At 50.5% G+C, this 16,154-nt stretch overlaps 1 protein-coding gene across 1 annotated transcript; it reads right to left on the bottom strand.

Moving 5' to 3' along the window:
• Positions 1-2,341: 2,341 nt before the first annotated feature.
• RAB2B (RAB2B, member RAS oncogene family) lies at positions 2,342-15,908 on the bottom strand. The gene is made up of 8 exons (XM_056863365.1): positions 15,853-15,908; positions 13,330-13,401; positions 11,604-11,671; positions 9,646-9,728; positions 8,350-8,442; positions 5,353-5,464; positions 3,628-3,696; positions 2,342-2,437 (listed from the first exon to the last, which is right to left on the bottom strand). The coding sequence occupies exons 1-8, from the start codon at positions 15,896-15,898 to the stop codon at positions 2,342-2,344; spliced, it is 639 nt and encodes a 212-aa protein (XP_056719343.1). The 5' UTR covers positions 15,899-15,908.
• Positions 15,909-16,154: the final 246 nt, after the last annotated feature.

Raw genomic sequence — 16,154 nt, 5'->3', positions numbered from 1 at the left:
GCTGTAAAAACAAGGCACTCCCCCCCCAATACACGCCCCTTGAAATGCCATCCCCAACTTTTCGCAAGGATCGATGCAACAGCCACCCCTCTTACCCCCCACTCCCCACTGCAATGCAAATGCATGCATGCACACGATCCCGATGCAAGGACACGGATGCATCCCCCACCCACCCCGGCACAGAATTGCTTTCCACCCCATCACCACCACCGTCTCGGGATCAGGCCTCCTCCTCTCTTCCTTAAGAAAACCAATACAAAATAGCGATTTAAAAATGCACACATACATATATATATATAAAATAGAAATCACCCTCCATTGCAACAGACGTGCAATTTTTCCACCCTGCCCGTAGGAAAGAAATGCAGGATAGGAAATAACATCAATTGCAATTGTGAGTGTATTGGGGGGGAGGGGGAAAAATGTAATATACCTGTATAATATATATGTATAACATAACATCTGTACAATATGGATGCATTTTCCCCATTTCATTTCCTGGGGATTATTATTTTTTAATGGAAACAACCCCCCTTCTCTGAAAGGGAGGGGGGAGGGGAACGTCTCTGCATTAGGCCTGCATCATGCAAAAGGAAAAGGCCATCCCGTAATAACCCTCCCCTCCTCCACCCCCGCGATATAGGTGAGTAAAGAAAAAAAAGGGGGGGGAATAAACCCCGTGGTCTTACCTGGGGGTCTCCCCCCACCCCCGACTCACCCTTTAAGGGACGACTCTCTCCTCCCCCCTCCCCTCTCCTAAGGAGAGAGAGAGAGAGAGAGAGAGAACAAGGCGGCCGAGCATGGACGGTGCAGCCGAACTTCCCTCGGGCCCGGCCAGGCCACGCCCACCGCCCCTGCCGAACGCCGGCCGCTACGGGGCCCATGAGGCCAGGGGGCGGGGCCAGCCAGCAAGCTAGGTTGAGGCGGCCGTCCAGGAAGTCGGCCTCTCGCTGCAGAATGGGAGGAGGGGGGGAGGGAGAGAGGCGGGAGGAAAAGGGAAGCGAGCGAGGGGGCCTTCGACCGCCCGGAGGCTGTCAAACAGGGCGCCTGTTTAATTTATAACGACGCGTGCAAAGCCACACGGTTATTTTTTTTTTTAAAAAAAAATTCCAATACATACATATATATTATATACGTATCGTCAGAAAGCCTTCTCTCCCTCAGGGTTATGGCTGTACGGGTTTTATTGCGTTCCCGTCTCCGAGCTGTCAGGCAATACGTTGGCCACCTATGTGCGGAAGCCATCTTGGGTTGGTTACAGTTATTCTACATGGGGACAAGAACTTTTAGGGAGGGGGAGTTAATGCTGACAGTTGCAAGGGAGCCCTTGCTTGTTAAAAAAACAAAAAACAAACAAACAAAGAAATCATCATTACTGTTGCACTAATCACCAGAACCAAAAGGCAGAGGCCAAAAGGCGTGCGCCCTTTGATGTTTGCATTCAGAACAAATTGAGGGCCCTGCTGTTGTTCCCATTTTACAGAGGCAGAAAACTGGCAGGGTAGAGGTTTGGCACCCTGCACACCATTACACAAGACAGCCTCTCCCTCCCTCCCCCCCCCCCCATGGCAGAAGAAGCCCTTGCAAACTATTTGTGTGTGGCGGGTGGTGCAGGGAGATAATTTGGTAACGCTGATTAAAAGGACATGCACAAGACTCACAACTGCCCCTTCCCTCGGCAACAGACAGATATGTCACAGAGAGTCAAACAGGGAAACATTTAATATGAAGAACAATCACAGTGTAGTGTACTTAAAATCTAAGAGCCGGGAGAGCCCAGGATGGCCTGGATGACCCTACCCCTCCATGCTAGGGCTCTACGAACCCGATGTGGGGAAGAGAAGATCCAACAGTGGAAGAGGCAATAGATGTATTAAGGCACAGAACAGGGAGGGGGGATAGGAGACCTGGAAATGCCCCTCCCTGATAAGGAATGCCTGGAGGTGGGAGACAGAGACCAAAAGTCACCCTAGCCCTCCATGCTAGGGCTCTACGAACCCGATGTGGGGAAGGGAAGATCCAAAGGTGGATGAGGCAATAGATGTATTAAGGCACAGAACAGGGAGGGGGGATAGGAGACCTGGAAATGCCCCTCCCTGATAAGGAATGCCAGGAGGTGGGAGACAAGAGTCCAAAAGTCACTGCTCTAGCTTCAGCGGGGTCCCGATCCCCACGCCGAGCAAGAAGAGGCGAGTCGTAGGGGGTCGAGAAAGGGCTGCCCTGCGAGATCCCCATGCCCGACACCGTGCCGGAAGTTGAACGGCGGCGTGCCCGTGCGCGCGGAGGGAGCTCTCCGTGGGTCCCCAAGGCCTCACACACCCGGCCGGGTTCCGAAGAGAGCTCAGCAGCAGCCCGACCGATCTCCCGAGGCCATGGGACGCTGCCGGAGGGGGGATTCGTGCAGTCCGGTTGACGGTCCGATCTTGATGCCGTTTCCCTAGAGGAGAAATCAAAACGCCTGAAGGAAGCGTCGGCCCGGTTTCAAGCATCCTCTCCGTACCCTCTGCATCCCAGGTCCCTTCTCAGGAGACAGAGAGAGGTCTGTGCTTGGACTGTCTTGCAGCTCCAGAGCGTGGCCGCAGACAGTGAACATAAAAACATCAGAAAAGCCCTGCTGGATCAGACCAGGGGTCCTTCTAGTTCAGCATCCTGTCTCACACTGTAGCCAACCAGTTCCTCTGGAGATAGGGCTGCCAACCTCCAGGTGGAATCCTGGAGATCTCGGAAGCTAAGTAGGGTCGGCCCTGGTTAGTACTTGGATGGGAGACTGCCAAGGAAGTCCAAGGCTGCCATGGAGAGGCAGGTGACGGCAAACCACCTCTGTTCGTCTCGTGCCTTCAAAATACTATGGCTGTGACTTTACGGCACTACTTGCTGCCAAGAATCCACAGATGAGCACAGACAAGGCATTTGGTACAGAGGGCAGGACTCCAATCCCTAGCCATTCCAAAAGGAAAAATTAAAAAATGTCATGTCCAACCAAGGCCGTCGAACCCAAGCAAAACACTGTCTCACCAGCCAAGCATGCTGGCCTGACATGATTAGCCTGAAGAGGGGGAGACTGAGAGGGGATATGATAACCATCTTCAAGAACTTGAAGGGGTGTCATACAGAGGATGGTGCCGAGTTGTTTGCTGTTGCCCCAGAAGGTCGGACCAGAACCAACGGGTTGAAATTAGTTTCCATCTAGACATTAGGAAAATTTTTCGAACAGTTAGGGCGGTTCCTCAATGGAACAGGCTTCCTCGGGAGGTGGTGAGCGCTCCTTCCCTGGAGGTTTTAAAGCAGAGGCTACATAGCCATCTGTCAGCAATGCTGATTCTATGATCTTAGGCAGTTCGTGAGAGGGAGGGCATCTTGGCCATCTTCTGGGCATGGAGTAGGGGCATCTTGGCCATCTTCTGGGCATGGAATAGGGGTCGCTGGGGGTGTGTGGGGGAGGTAGTTGTGAAATTCCTGCATTGTGCAGGGGGTTGGACTAGATGACCCTGGTGGACCCTTCCAACTCTATGATTCCAGCCCTCCTCAGGTTTGGTGGTCCCGAGCCGGGAACAAAGCCAGGAGGGTTTATGAAGCCCCTGCTGGGCTACGTTTGGAGGGGCAAAGCCTTCCTCATGCCACACTCACCTCGCTGGTAAGGTCCAGCTCGCCGTCCTGGATCTTTTTGTAGATGGTTCTAGCTGTGCCGAGGAAGGCCTGGAGGAGGCAGGAGCGAAAGATTGGAATCAGAAAGAGGGATAATGGAGAGTAACAAAGGCAAGTTCGTATCCTGGAGTCCAGGTAGACTGCAGAGTTAAATTGTGGAACTCCCTGCCCCAGGATGTGGTGATGGCTGCCAACTTGGAAGGCTCTAAGAGAGGAGTGGACATGTTCATGGAGGAGAGGGCTATCCATGACTACTAGTCAAAATGAATACTAGTCATGATGCAGACCTATTGTCTACAGTATCAGAGGAGCATGCCTGTTCTATTAGGTGCTGTGGAACACAGGCAGGATTAATGCTGCTGCAGTCGTCTTGTTTGTGGGCTTCCCAGAGGCACCTGGTTGGCCACTGTGTGCACAGACTGCTGGACTTGATGGACCTTGGTCTGATCCAGCAGGGATGTTCTTACGTTCTTCAGAAACTACAGGTCGAAAATGTAGAGGCCAAGGCCACGAAACAAACAATGCCCCATAGAACACTGCATTCTGCATATTCCAATCTGCTGGTGGTCCCTGGCCCTAAAAGTGTGCGGCTGTCCTCGACAAGGGCCAGGGCTTTTTCAGCCCTGGCCCCGGCCAGGTGGAATTTCCTTCCTAATAATATCAGGGCCCTGCGGGATCTCAAAGAGTTCCACAGGGCCTGCAAGACGGAATTACTCCACCAGGCCTATGGCTGAGGGCAGCCGCAGGTTATCATCTATAGGTGGCCTCCCTACCTCACCCTATCTTATTTTATTATATAGAACCGCTCCGAATCTTCCAGCAATTAGTTTGCTGATGATACGCCATCAACATGTTAATTTATTATTACTGTTTTTAACATATATTTCTTAATTATGAGGTTGACTGTTTTTATCTCTTTATTGTAATTAATCTGTTGTAACCCTGCCCCATGGCGCAGTGTGGTCAGCTGCAGTATAAGGTAAAGGTCCCCTATGCAAGCACCGGGTCATTCCTGACCCATGGGGCGACGTCACATCCTGACGTTTACTAGGCAGACTTTGTTTATGGGGTGGTTTGCCAGTGCCTTCCCCAGTCATCTTCCTTTTACCCCCAGCAGTACTGCAGTCCAAGCTCTGCTCACAACCTGAGTTCAATCCCGACGGAAGTCGGTTTCAGGTAGCCGGCTCAAGGCTGACTCAGCCTTCCATCCTTCCGAGGTCGGTAAAATGAGCACCCAGCTTGCTGGGGGTAAAGTGTAGATGACTGAGGGAAGGCAAGGGCAAACCACCTGCCTAGTAAACATCAGGATGTGACGTCATCCCATGGGTCAGGAATGACCCGGTGCTTGCACCTTTATCTTTTTTAACCCACCGCCTTGGTTGAAGATTAGAGGGCGAGCTAGAAATCAAATAAATAAATAAATAGGGCTAATTCCACAGCCACCCAGTGCAAGTGTTGGTTTGGTTCTGGAGCCATATTCGGAACCCTTTGGTTCCATTTACTAATGGAAAAGCAAGCTTCTAGCCCTTATGGATAATGGCTGGCAAACCCCTACGGTGGGAAACGAGCAAGATTTTCAGAGGCAAGGCTTCAGCAGCCTCCGCATCTCGTTGCTCCTCCCATTGGGAGGAGCCAAAACACTTCTGCAAATGCTTAAAGGGAGCCGAGGACTGGGGATAGGCGGAGACCAGGTCTCCCTTTCTTCACCTCTCGCACGTTGGTCGCCGTCTTGGCTGACGTCTCCATGAAAACCATGCCGTGTTCCCGGGCAAACGCTTCACCCTCTTCCTTCCGCACTGCCCGCCGGTTCTCCAGGTCACTGCAGGAAGAGAGGCCAGTAGAAAATCCAGGCTCAAAAACCCTCCAAAACTGAAAACGACTCACCGGCATGCCACTTTGGGCTAGTGGCAGCCCCGTGAAAGGGACTGGAAAATCAGTTTGTCAAGCTGCTTCTTTGCAAATAGCCCCACCCCTCTCCATATAACAGAGCTAGGGATGAATCAGTCAAATGAAGGAGGCCTGAATGCTACCAGTGGGAGGCAGTTGCTAGACACCCAAGTTTACACCCCCTTCAGACATTATCACCAACATGGGACATAAACCTTTTCTGTGGACCTTTTGATGTAACTTTCACTTCTGTAACCTGAGAGCTCACCACAGTCACCCACCATAGGCCAAGAGGAAATCGAGGTCTTGGCACGCAGAAACCACCAACACCAAACTCTAAAATAGACAAGTAGGAACTGGCACCCCGTCTCTGTGCTCGAAATACTCTTTCAGAATCTTCTGCAGACATCTTTAAACTAACAGCTGGATTAATACATGATCACAGGAAACTGCCTTATCAGACCATGGATCCATCAAGATCAGTATTGTCTGCTCTGAGTGGCAGCAGCTCTCCAGGGTCTCGGGTAGAGGTGTTTCACGCCAGATCCTTGTAAATGGAGATGCCGGGGACTGAACCTGGGTCCTTCTGCATGCGGAGCAGATGCTCTAGCGCCGAGGCATGCCCCCTCCCCAATAATGTGACACAACCATGCTGATTCTCTGTCTCTGTCATAGTTCTACAGGGAGGGCCCAAAGTACACGGCACAAGCTCGGCAGACAGAAGATTTCAGGCTCCACTGCTGGTTAAAAAAGAGATCAAGCAGGCAGGTGCTTCAAGTGGAAGGCGTGGCTCAGTGCCAGAGCATCTGCTTTGCATGAAGAAGAAGAAGAGTTGGTTTTTATATGCCGACTTTCTCCACCACTTAAGGAAGAATCAAACCGGCTTACAATCACCGTCCCTTCCCCTCCCCACAACAGGCACCCTGTGAGGTAGGTGGAGCTGAGAGAGCTCTAAGAGAGCTGTGACTTGCCCAAGGTCACCTAGCTGGCTTCATGTGGAGGAGTGGGGAAACCAACCCAGTTCGCCAGATTAGCGTCCGCCGCTCATGTGGAGGAGTGGGGAATCCAACCCGGTTCTCCAGATTAGAGTCCACTGCTTCAAACCACTGCTTTTTAACCACTACACTACACTGGCTCTCAGCATGGTAAAGCAAGTCCCAGGTACAGTCCCTGAAACCTCCAGATAAAGGATCTTGGACTGGGGAGTGATCTTTCTTTACAGGAGAGCCACTGCCTGCCAGATCCAATACTGAGCTAGATGGACTAAAGGCCTGACTCAGCATAAGTTGATTTCACAGTTCAGAGATGAAGTTTGGGATTTCGGTGTAGTGGTGTTTGCCCTTTAGTCTAGCTCAGGTAAATTTAGTTCTAAACATGGGAAATGAGTTTTGGTGGGGTTTGAACGGGAATCTTCAGGGCATATCATTGGAAGAGGTTCCAGCTGCAGTGGAAGTTTAGTTTCGTAAAAGTCGGCGTATCACAATGGGGAGTTAACAGATCCTCTATTGACCGGCAGCGGAAAGACTAAGCCAGAGGAGAAATTGGCAGAGCAACGATGTCCCCCTCTGTATCTCTCCGGAATAAATAAAATGCCTTCAGAAGGCAGAACACGAAAAAACATCTTTCTAATTGGACCCGTCCTGGTATGTTTTGCCTGGTATGTTTTGCCCGCCGGAGACACCATTCACGTCCAGGTGGGAGTTTGGTATGAAATGTGTGCGCACATGCACATATGTATTTTTACAAACACACACATTTCAATTTTATCACTATTTTTCAAATCTTTCTCTTTCCGTTTTCACACCCCATGTGGCTTAGGATAAATAACGGCAGCAAAACAGACCAGTGTCCATGATGCGCTCTGTAACACCACTGACAGTTCACCGGTTCTGTCCTCCAGGGCTTTTGCTGCCGCCAGTCTGCGCAAACGCCTGCCTTGGTGCTCTAGCAGGTCTGGAGCTGGCGGCTGGTTAAGAACATAAGAAAGGCCCTGCTGGATCAGACCAAGGCCCATCAAGTCCAGCAGTCTGTTCATACAGCGGCCAATAAGGGGCCTCCAGGAACCCCACAAACAAGACGACTGCAGCAGCATTGTCCTGCCTGTGTTCCACAGCACCTAACAGAATAGGCATGCTCCTTAAATCCTGGAGATAATAGGTATGCATCATGACTAGTATTCATTTTGAATAGCAGCCATGGATAGCCCCATCCTCCATAAGAATATAAGAAAGGCCATGCTGGATCAGACCAAGGTCCATCAAGTCCTGCAGTCTGTTCCCACAGGGGCCAACCAGGGGCCTCCAGGAAGCCCACAAACAAAATGAATGCAGCAGCATTGTCCTGCCTGTGTTCCACAGCCCCTCATATAATAGGCATTCTCCTCCGATACTGGAGAGAATGGGTCTGCATCATGACTAGTATCCATTTTGACTAGTAGCCATGGATAGCCCCACCCTCCATAAGAACATAAGGAAAGCCATGCTGGATCAGACCAAGGCCCATCAAGTCCAGCAGTCTGTTCACACAGTAGCCAACCAGGTGCCTCCAGGAAGCCCACAAACAAGACGACTGCAGCCACATTATCCTGCCTGTGTTCCACAGCAGCTAAAATAATAGGCATGGTCCTCTGGAGAGAACAAGTATGCATCATAACTAGTATTCATTTTGACTAGCAGCCATGGATAGCCCCATCCTCCATAAGAACACCATCAAAACAGTTCAGAGCACCAGTCCAAATAATCTACTTTGCTGCCATCACAAATCTTGACAGAAGTCCTTGGCTCATGGCAGGAAAGGACCCTGAAGAGAAGAGAATACCTTTTGTTGCCAATCAGCATGAACACCATGTGAGAGCTGGAGTGCTTGTGGACGTCCTCTAGCCAGGAGTTCAAGTGGTTGAAGGTTTCCCGCCTGCACAGAGGTAGAAAGAGAAAAATTTGTCCCAAAAGAAGCAGAGTTGGTTTTTATACCCTGCTTTTCTCTACCTTTGAGGAGTCTCGAAGTGGCTTACAATCACCTGTGACTAGCCCAAGGTCACCCAGCAGGCTTCATGTGGAGGAGAGAGGAAACCAACCTGGTTCAACAGATTGGAGTCTACCGCTCTTAACCATTACACCACCCTGGCTCTCTTCCACTGGCGAGACCTGCAGAAGCCTAAAAGACTAGGATCTGAAGGCAGAGATAGATAGATAGATAGATAGATAGATAGATAGATAGATAGATAGATAGATAGATAGATAGATAGATAGATAGAGAGAGAGAGAGAGAGAGAGAGAGAGAGACAGACAGACAGACAGACAGACAGACAGACAGACAGATCTCACCCACATCATTTAGACATTCCTTTCCCAGACACCTAATCAGCTCTCTGTGTGATACTTTTTTAAAATAAAGTTGCAGCTGCTAACTTTATAACATTATCATGTGATGATTCTGTAGATAAAGTGATTGGTTCTCAAAAGGATATGATTAGCTCATACGCAGGTGCACTGAGATATATCTGCGAATGCTCGCTAGCTGCACAAGCAACATTTTTTAAAAGCTATATTAAACACTTTACAAATTAAAAAGCAATGCTTCTACTTCTTCTTCAGTGACAAGAATTGGCTATCAAAGCGATGCTGCACTTTTATTTATTTATTTTTGCGACTGATAGCCCGCCGGCCAAAGCCAGGCTCAGAACGGGTAACATCATTTAAAATACATCAATATAATCAATCAATAGTAAAATTAACCATAGATTCTAAATTTAAAACAATAAAATCCCAATTAAAACAATAAAGTCCTGAACCACTGGGGAACTTTCTGCAAAGGTTCTACAAAGTGCATAAGAACACACATGTTTTAACATGTATACCACGACACCCCCATGGCCAAGGCAGCAGATTCATAGGCCCACCTAGGGTTGCCAGCTCTAAATTGGGAAATTCCTGGCGATCCTAGGGGTGGAGCCTGAGGAGAACAGGGTTTGGGGAGAAGAGGGACCTCAGGGTAGAATGCCATATAGCCCACCCTCCGAAAGCTGCCATTTTCTCCAGAGGAGTTGGTCTCTGCAGTCTGGAGATGAGTTGTGATTCTGGGAGATCTCCTGAAGGATGACAGCCCTAGACCCACCTGGTGATGTCGTAGACAAGTAGGGCCCCAGCTGCTCCTCTGTAGTACGAGCGGGTGATGGAGCGGAAAGATTCCTGTCCCGCCTGGAGCGAGACAACAAAACAGGTAGTTAGGATGAAGCACAGGCAGGAAGGGACTCGTTCGGAAACAGCCTTGGGGGACTGTCAAAATAAACCCAACCTTGTCAACCAAACCACGAGTTCGTCACGGCATCAGCAGCTTCGAGACTCTGAGTGGCAATCTGCAGGCGGCACGGTGCCAAACCACAGTCCTTGTCCTCTCTAACAGAGTCCTGCTCACGTTGCGGGATGAACTCCCTGGTGCCACCTGCTGGAGGGGTGAGAGACTGCCAGCTGAGCAGGGCCAACTTCTATCACATGAACACCTCGAACACATGAACACGTGTGTTCTACTGAATCAGACCCTTGGCCCATCAAAGTCATTATTGTCTACTCAGACCGGCAGCGGCTCTCCAGGGTCTCAGGCAGAGGTCTTTCCCATCACCTACTTGCCTAGTCCCTTTAACTGGAGACGCCGGGGATTGAACCTGGGACCTTCTGCAGGCAAAACAACCTGGGACCTTCTGCAGGCAAAACAAACGCTCTACCACTGAGCCATGGCCTTATACAGAATCAGACCATTGGTCCATCAGGATCGGTATTGTCTACTCAGACTGGCAGCGGCTTTCCAGGGTCTCAGGCAGAAGTCTTTCGCATCACCTACTGCCTGGTCCTTTTAGCTGGAGATGCCGGGGATTCAACCTGGGACCTTCTGCAGGCAAAACAACCTGGGACCTTCTGCAGGCAAAACAAACGCTCTACCACTGAGCCACAGGTAGGTGGGGCTGAGAGAGTTCGGAGAGAACTGTGATTAGCCCAAGGTCACCCAGCAGGCTGCATGTGAAGAAGAGGGGAAACCAACCCGGTTAACCGGATTAGAGTCCGCCGCTCATGTGGAGGAGTGGGGAATCAAACCCTGTTCATTGGATTAGAGTCTGCCACTCATGTGGAGTGTGGAGAATCAAACCCGGTTCTCCAGATTAGAGTCCACTGCTCCTAACCACTACCCCACGCTGGCTCTCGATGGCGAGGAAAGTCATTGCGCAGATGGCTGGAAGAAGTTTGACAATATTGCTTCCAAGAGCTCCACCCTTCTGCATCCTGAGCACAGAACGGCCCCAATCCTGATTGTTACGAAGAGGCCAGAGAAGCAGCCAGACTGCAAAAAATACGCCTGTGTGCTAGCATGCACGCGACAGGTGTTGTATTTCCGCATGTCTGGCTGAAATCCTGAACAGCTGCTCTGCCTCCCTGCCTATGGAAATCACAATTTCTTAGGCCATTCTTCCGCCCCCCCCCCATTTCCCCAAGCCCAAACCACAACTCCCATGCACTCCCTCCCAAGGCTCCCTCCCTTCTCTCAGTCCTTCTTGGTTAGATCCTTTCCAGCTTCCAAGAGCGGTGGTTTGGAGCGGTGGTGTCTGATCTGGAGAACCGGGGTTGATTCCCCACTCCTCCACATGAGCGGCGGACGCTAATCTGGCGAACTGGATTTGTTTCCCCAATCCTACACACGAAGCCAGGGCTAGTCACACTCTCTCAGCCCCACCTACCTCCCAGGGTGTCTGTTGTGGAGAGGGGAAGGGAAGGTGATTGTAAGCCAGTTTGAGTCTCCCTTAAGTGACAGAGAAAGTGGCATATAAAAACCAACTCTTCTTCTTCTACTTCTGCCTTGGCACCTACAAGCAGGCTAAAGCAAGTATTTCCTGACCTGCAAGATTTCCAAGGTGTCTAGGGTGGAACAGCAGCTGGGAACAGAATCCCAAGGGTGAAAAAAGTAAAACAGTGACACCAATTCCATTGGAAGGGAAGCCCTTGTCCCGACAATCCAGGGGTCACGTTCTCCCCTTCCTCCCCAGGGATCTAGGACAAAGGGCCCCTTCCTGAGGGAGTGCTCACCGTGTCCCAAATCTGTAGTTTGATCTTTTTGTTGTCGATGCTGATCATGCGGGCACCAAACTCTACACCTGTTGGGGGGAAAAATGGATGAATGAGAGAAGGTTCAGGGAAGCAGAGGCTGAGCAGACTGGCTCACACCCCCCCCCCCGCAGCTCAGAGCTGTGAATGACCCCCCCATATGCCCCTGTAATTATAATTCAGTTGAGACAATTATACATATTTTATTATAATGTGAATTTTATTGGGAGGTTAGAAATAAGTCAATTTTACTGGTGTTGACCAGAAATTTTAGGAACGTTAGCCATTCAGATGATTTTATTGTTAAGTTTTTACAAGATAAAGATGCTTTTATCTCTTATTCAGTGGCCAAGTTCTGTTATGTTGCCAGTAAGATACGGAGATCCCCAGTTGGGGTTTTAAAATTGTAATTTTGTACTGATATTTGTTGTTCAAGTGACTGTAAATAAACTGAACTGACCCCTCCCCCAAAACCCATATGGGAAGGAGGAAATGGAGGGCTCCCACAAGTAACAAAACAGGTGGTTAAGTAGGATGCAGGATGGCATGTACTGAGGGCAGGTTGGGTGTCAAGATGCACATGAGGATGACCAGAGGGAGCTAGCAAAGCACAGTGGCTAAGAGAACAGGCAGCGATCAGCAAGCTCCCTGGTTCAAATCCCCACAAATTCACGAATTGGCCCCCAGCAACCTATCCAAACTCAGCTACCTAGCTGTGATACGGAGGCTAGTGCTATTGTGCGGGCTGTTGTGCGGATTATTTCTTCTTCTTCTTTTTAAGTATGTAATTTCCTTCTCATCCATTTTATCCTCACAACAATCCTGTGAGGTAGGTTAGTCTGCGAGTGGGTGACTGGCCCCAGTAGCATCTTGGAGACCAACAAGATTTCGAGGTATATGCTTTTGAGAATCAAAGCCCTCTTCGTCAGAGAGGTTAGATTCTCAAAAGCTTATTCCCCCAAAATCTTGCTGGTCTTTAGGGTGCTACTAGGCTTGAATCTAGCTTTTCTACTGCAGACCAACACAGCGACCCCCCTGAAGGAAGGTTATTTCTCCATCTATAGAAAAAGGGACTCAAAAAGTGGACAGGGAGATGACTTTCTTCCTCTCTCATAATATTAGTACACAGGGTCATCTGCTGAAGCTGGAGGGCGAGAGATTCAAAACAGAGAAAAGGAAATATTTCTTCACTCAACGCATTGTTAAATTGTGGGACTCCCTAACCCATGATGTGGTGATGGCTGCCAACTTGGAAAGACTTAAGAGGGGTGTGGACATGTTCATGGAGGAGAGGGTTGTTCATGACTACTTGTAAAAATGGATACTAGTCATGATGCAGACCTTTTCTCTCCAGTATCAGAGGAGCAAGCCTATTATATTAGGTGGTGTGGAACACAGGCAGGACAATGCTGCTGCAGTTGTTTGTGGGCTTCCTAGAGGCACCTGGTTGGCTGCTGTGGGAACAGACCGCTGGACTTGATGGGCCTGGGTCTGGATTCAGCATGTCCTTTCTTATGTTCTTATCATGTCTTCCCCCGTCAATGCACCCACCCCAGCCTCGAACTCCCCGCTTTGCTTCCCTGGTTCCTGCACAGGCACACACAAACCCCACCATCTCGCTCCCCAATCGACACCCCCTCCTGTTTTTCTCCACCACTGCCAGAAGGGCAGCAAGTAGCCGGGACCTGCTTTGGACCTGGGCTCTCACCGATTGTCAAGTCATGGATGGCCATGAACCGGTCGTCTGTGAACTGCAGCAGGAGGCAGGATTTCCCAACACCTTGGGAGAAAAAAAAAACACAGTTGTCATGTGCTCTGCTGAAAAGGTCTGCAGGGGAGGGAGGAGCCGCCGACATGGGACCTTCTGCCTACTCTGCGGTGCTCTTCAGGTGACTCCGCTTTCCCATGAGCCTTTAAGCTGACCTGGCTGTGGAGGCAGACACAGACAGCTGGCTGAGTCTCAATTCCCCAATTTTGACAGCGGAAAAGAAATGGACACTGGATAGTACATCAGAAAAGATGCACCCCACCCCTCTCCAGTAGCACACTTCCTCCTTTGAAAACAAAACAGGGAGTGTTCACCAACAAAACGGCTTCCTTCTCTCTATAGGCATTGCATACAAGAACAGTGGGTTTTTATACGCCGACTTTCTCTGTCACTTAAGGAAGAATCAAACCAGCTTACAATCGCCTTCCCCTCCCCACAACAGACACCCTGTGAGGTAGGTGGGGCTGAGAGAGCTCTAAGAGAGCTAGCCCAAGGTCACCCGGCTGCTTCCTGTGGAGGAGTGGGGAATCAAATCCAGTTCACCAGATTAGCGTCCACCACTCATGCGTAGGAACAGGGAATCAAACCCAGTTCTCCAGATTAGAGTCCACAGCTCCAAACCACTGCTCTTAACCGCTGTACCAAACCACAAGACATGGCAGAACTTGACAGAGGATTGCAGGAAATGACCTCACATGCCTGAGACATGGTTTCTGGGCTCATGCAACAGGCCTACCATAGGACAGTGGGAAAAGATGCCTAGAGAGAGGAAGGGTGGCTGGGTGATTGATAGCGCTGCTGTGTTTCTAACACAGTGATACCCACGACGTGGCTCATACTGGGGGAAAGTGCTGAGAAGAGCCACCAGTGGCTACTGAGGCACTGCTCTAATACCAGTGGCTGAGGGGCAAACAGCCGGTTGCCTTTACGCCCTGCAAGCGAGCTTCTTTGCCCTGGAGGGCTGGTCACGATGCATAGACAGTGGGGGGAAAGCATCTCTTCTTCTGAGACTGGGGTACCACCCTTGATCAGCAAGAAAGGTATAAAGGGATCAGAGCAGTGAACATGTAGCACTTTTATCGCTCCCCGTTGCCTCATCCTTAGTCTATTTCTCCCCACCTTTCCCCTATGTTGGCTCTGAAGACAAAAAGTTGTCCTGGTTGTTGCACCTCCAGGCTGGTAGGTGGGTATGAAATTGAATGATTTGGAGGGCTCCACTATGTTTTGCCCTGTTTCTCCACAGGCAGATCCTGGAGATCTCTTAGGATGACAACTGATCCCCATATGACAGGTCAGTTCCCTTGGGGAAAACGGCTTCTCTGGAGGGTGGACTCTATGCCATTATACCCTGATGAGGTCCCTCCCCAGGATCCATGCCCTAATCTCCAGGAGTTTCCAAAGCCAGAGTTGGCAACCATATTGATCCTCCACCGTCCACCTGTATGTAAGTTTATGGCTCTTTGACAATTTTTTGTGTATGTGCATGTGTGTTAGGGTAGCCAGTTCTGGGCTGGGAAATACCTGGAGATTGTGGGGGCGGAGCCTGAGGAGGGCGGGGTTTGGGGGAGGGACTTCAATGCCATAGAGTCCAATTGCCAAAGCGGCCATTTTCTCCAGGGGAACGGATCTCTGTCAGCTGGAGATCAGCTGTAATAGCAGATCTCCAGCTAGTACCTGGAGGATGGCAACCCTACTCACAATACCGAATTTAATCCACTGTCTGTGTTTCCTAGCAAGTTAAGCATCAGCCATGGCGGGGGAAGGGGAATCCAAAAGACCGCAGCTCAGTGGCAGAGCCTCTGCTTGGCACGCAGAAGGTCCCAGGTTCAATCCCCGGCATCTCCAGTTGATAGCAGGTGGTAGATGATATGAAAGACCTCCACTGAGACCCTTGACAGCCACTGCCATTCTGAGTAGACAATACTGACTTTGATGGACCAAGGGTCTTGGGATGATTCAGTAGAAGGTAGGCTAGCCTGATCTCGTCAGATCTCAGAAGCTAAGCAGGGTCAGCCCTGGTTAGTATTTGGATGGGAGACCACCAAGGAATGCCAGGGTTGCTGTGCGGAGGAAGGCACTGGCAAGCCACCTCTGTTAGTCTCTTGCCATGAAACCCCCCCCCCCAAAAGGGGTCGCCATAAGTCGGCTGCGACTTGACGGCACTTTACCCACACACAGAGATTCATGTGCTCACGTGTACCCAGATTTCCCAAGCCTTCCCTGTCAAAGGGGGATGGCAGGGTCCTGCCTGCCTGCCTACCTCACAGGGCTGTTGTGAGGCCTGACAAAGATGAGACCAAAAATGATGAGACCGCCACACTTTGGGAAAGCTATGGCTATATACTAAATAAGTATATATAATAAGTATGGTGCTATTAATGCACCCCATAGAGATTATAACTGGCTTTCCTCTGGGGAAGAGGAGGGGGTCCTCCACCCCTCCCAGCTGCCCCCTCCCCGTACCGGTGTCGCCGATAATTACGTATTTGAACAAATAGGCGTATGACATGGCGCTGGAGACCCCCCCTAAGCCTCAGCCCCAGCGTGGGAGGGGTGAGTCCTCCAGAGGCCGCTCTAGCCGCAGCCTTTACTGCTCCTCTTCGAACCTCTCTGGCCGCGACCGCCCTCTAGCGCCTCCCCTTCTCAGTCTCTCCAAACCCCCCCCCTCGAAGGAGGGGGAAAAACCGTTACGGCCGTTGCGACGTCGTGACGTCACAATAAGAACAGCCTGCGCCGTTCGAAGCCTCCACCTCCCCCTTCCCCGG

Source organism: Euleptes europaea, chromosome 18 (genome assembly GCF_029931775.1).
Source record: "Euleptes europaea isolate rEulEur1 chromosome 18, rEulEur1.hap1, whole genome shotgun sequence".
Lineage (NCBI taxonomy): Eukaryota > Metazoa > Chordata > Lepidosauria > Squamata > Sphaerodactylidae > Euleptes > Euleptes europaea.
Note: the sequence above shows the minus strand (reverse complement) of the source record. Positions and strands in the feature narration are given on the sequence as shown.

Bases quoted from the DNA above. Each gene is read 5' to 3' on its own strand.
- RAB2B (XM_056863365.1), bottom strand. From the start codon at position 15,898: ATGTCATACGCCTATTTGTTCAAATACGTAATTATCGGCGACACCG. The intron at 9,729-11,603 runs GTGAGCACTCCC...GTCTCGCTCCAG, and splicing joins AACTACAGATTTGGGACACG to GCGGGACAGGAATCTTTCCG. The intron at 2,438-3,627 runs GTGAGTGTGGCA...TTTCTCCTCTAG, and splicing joins AGCTGGACCTTACCAGCGAG to GGAAACGGCATCAAGATCGG.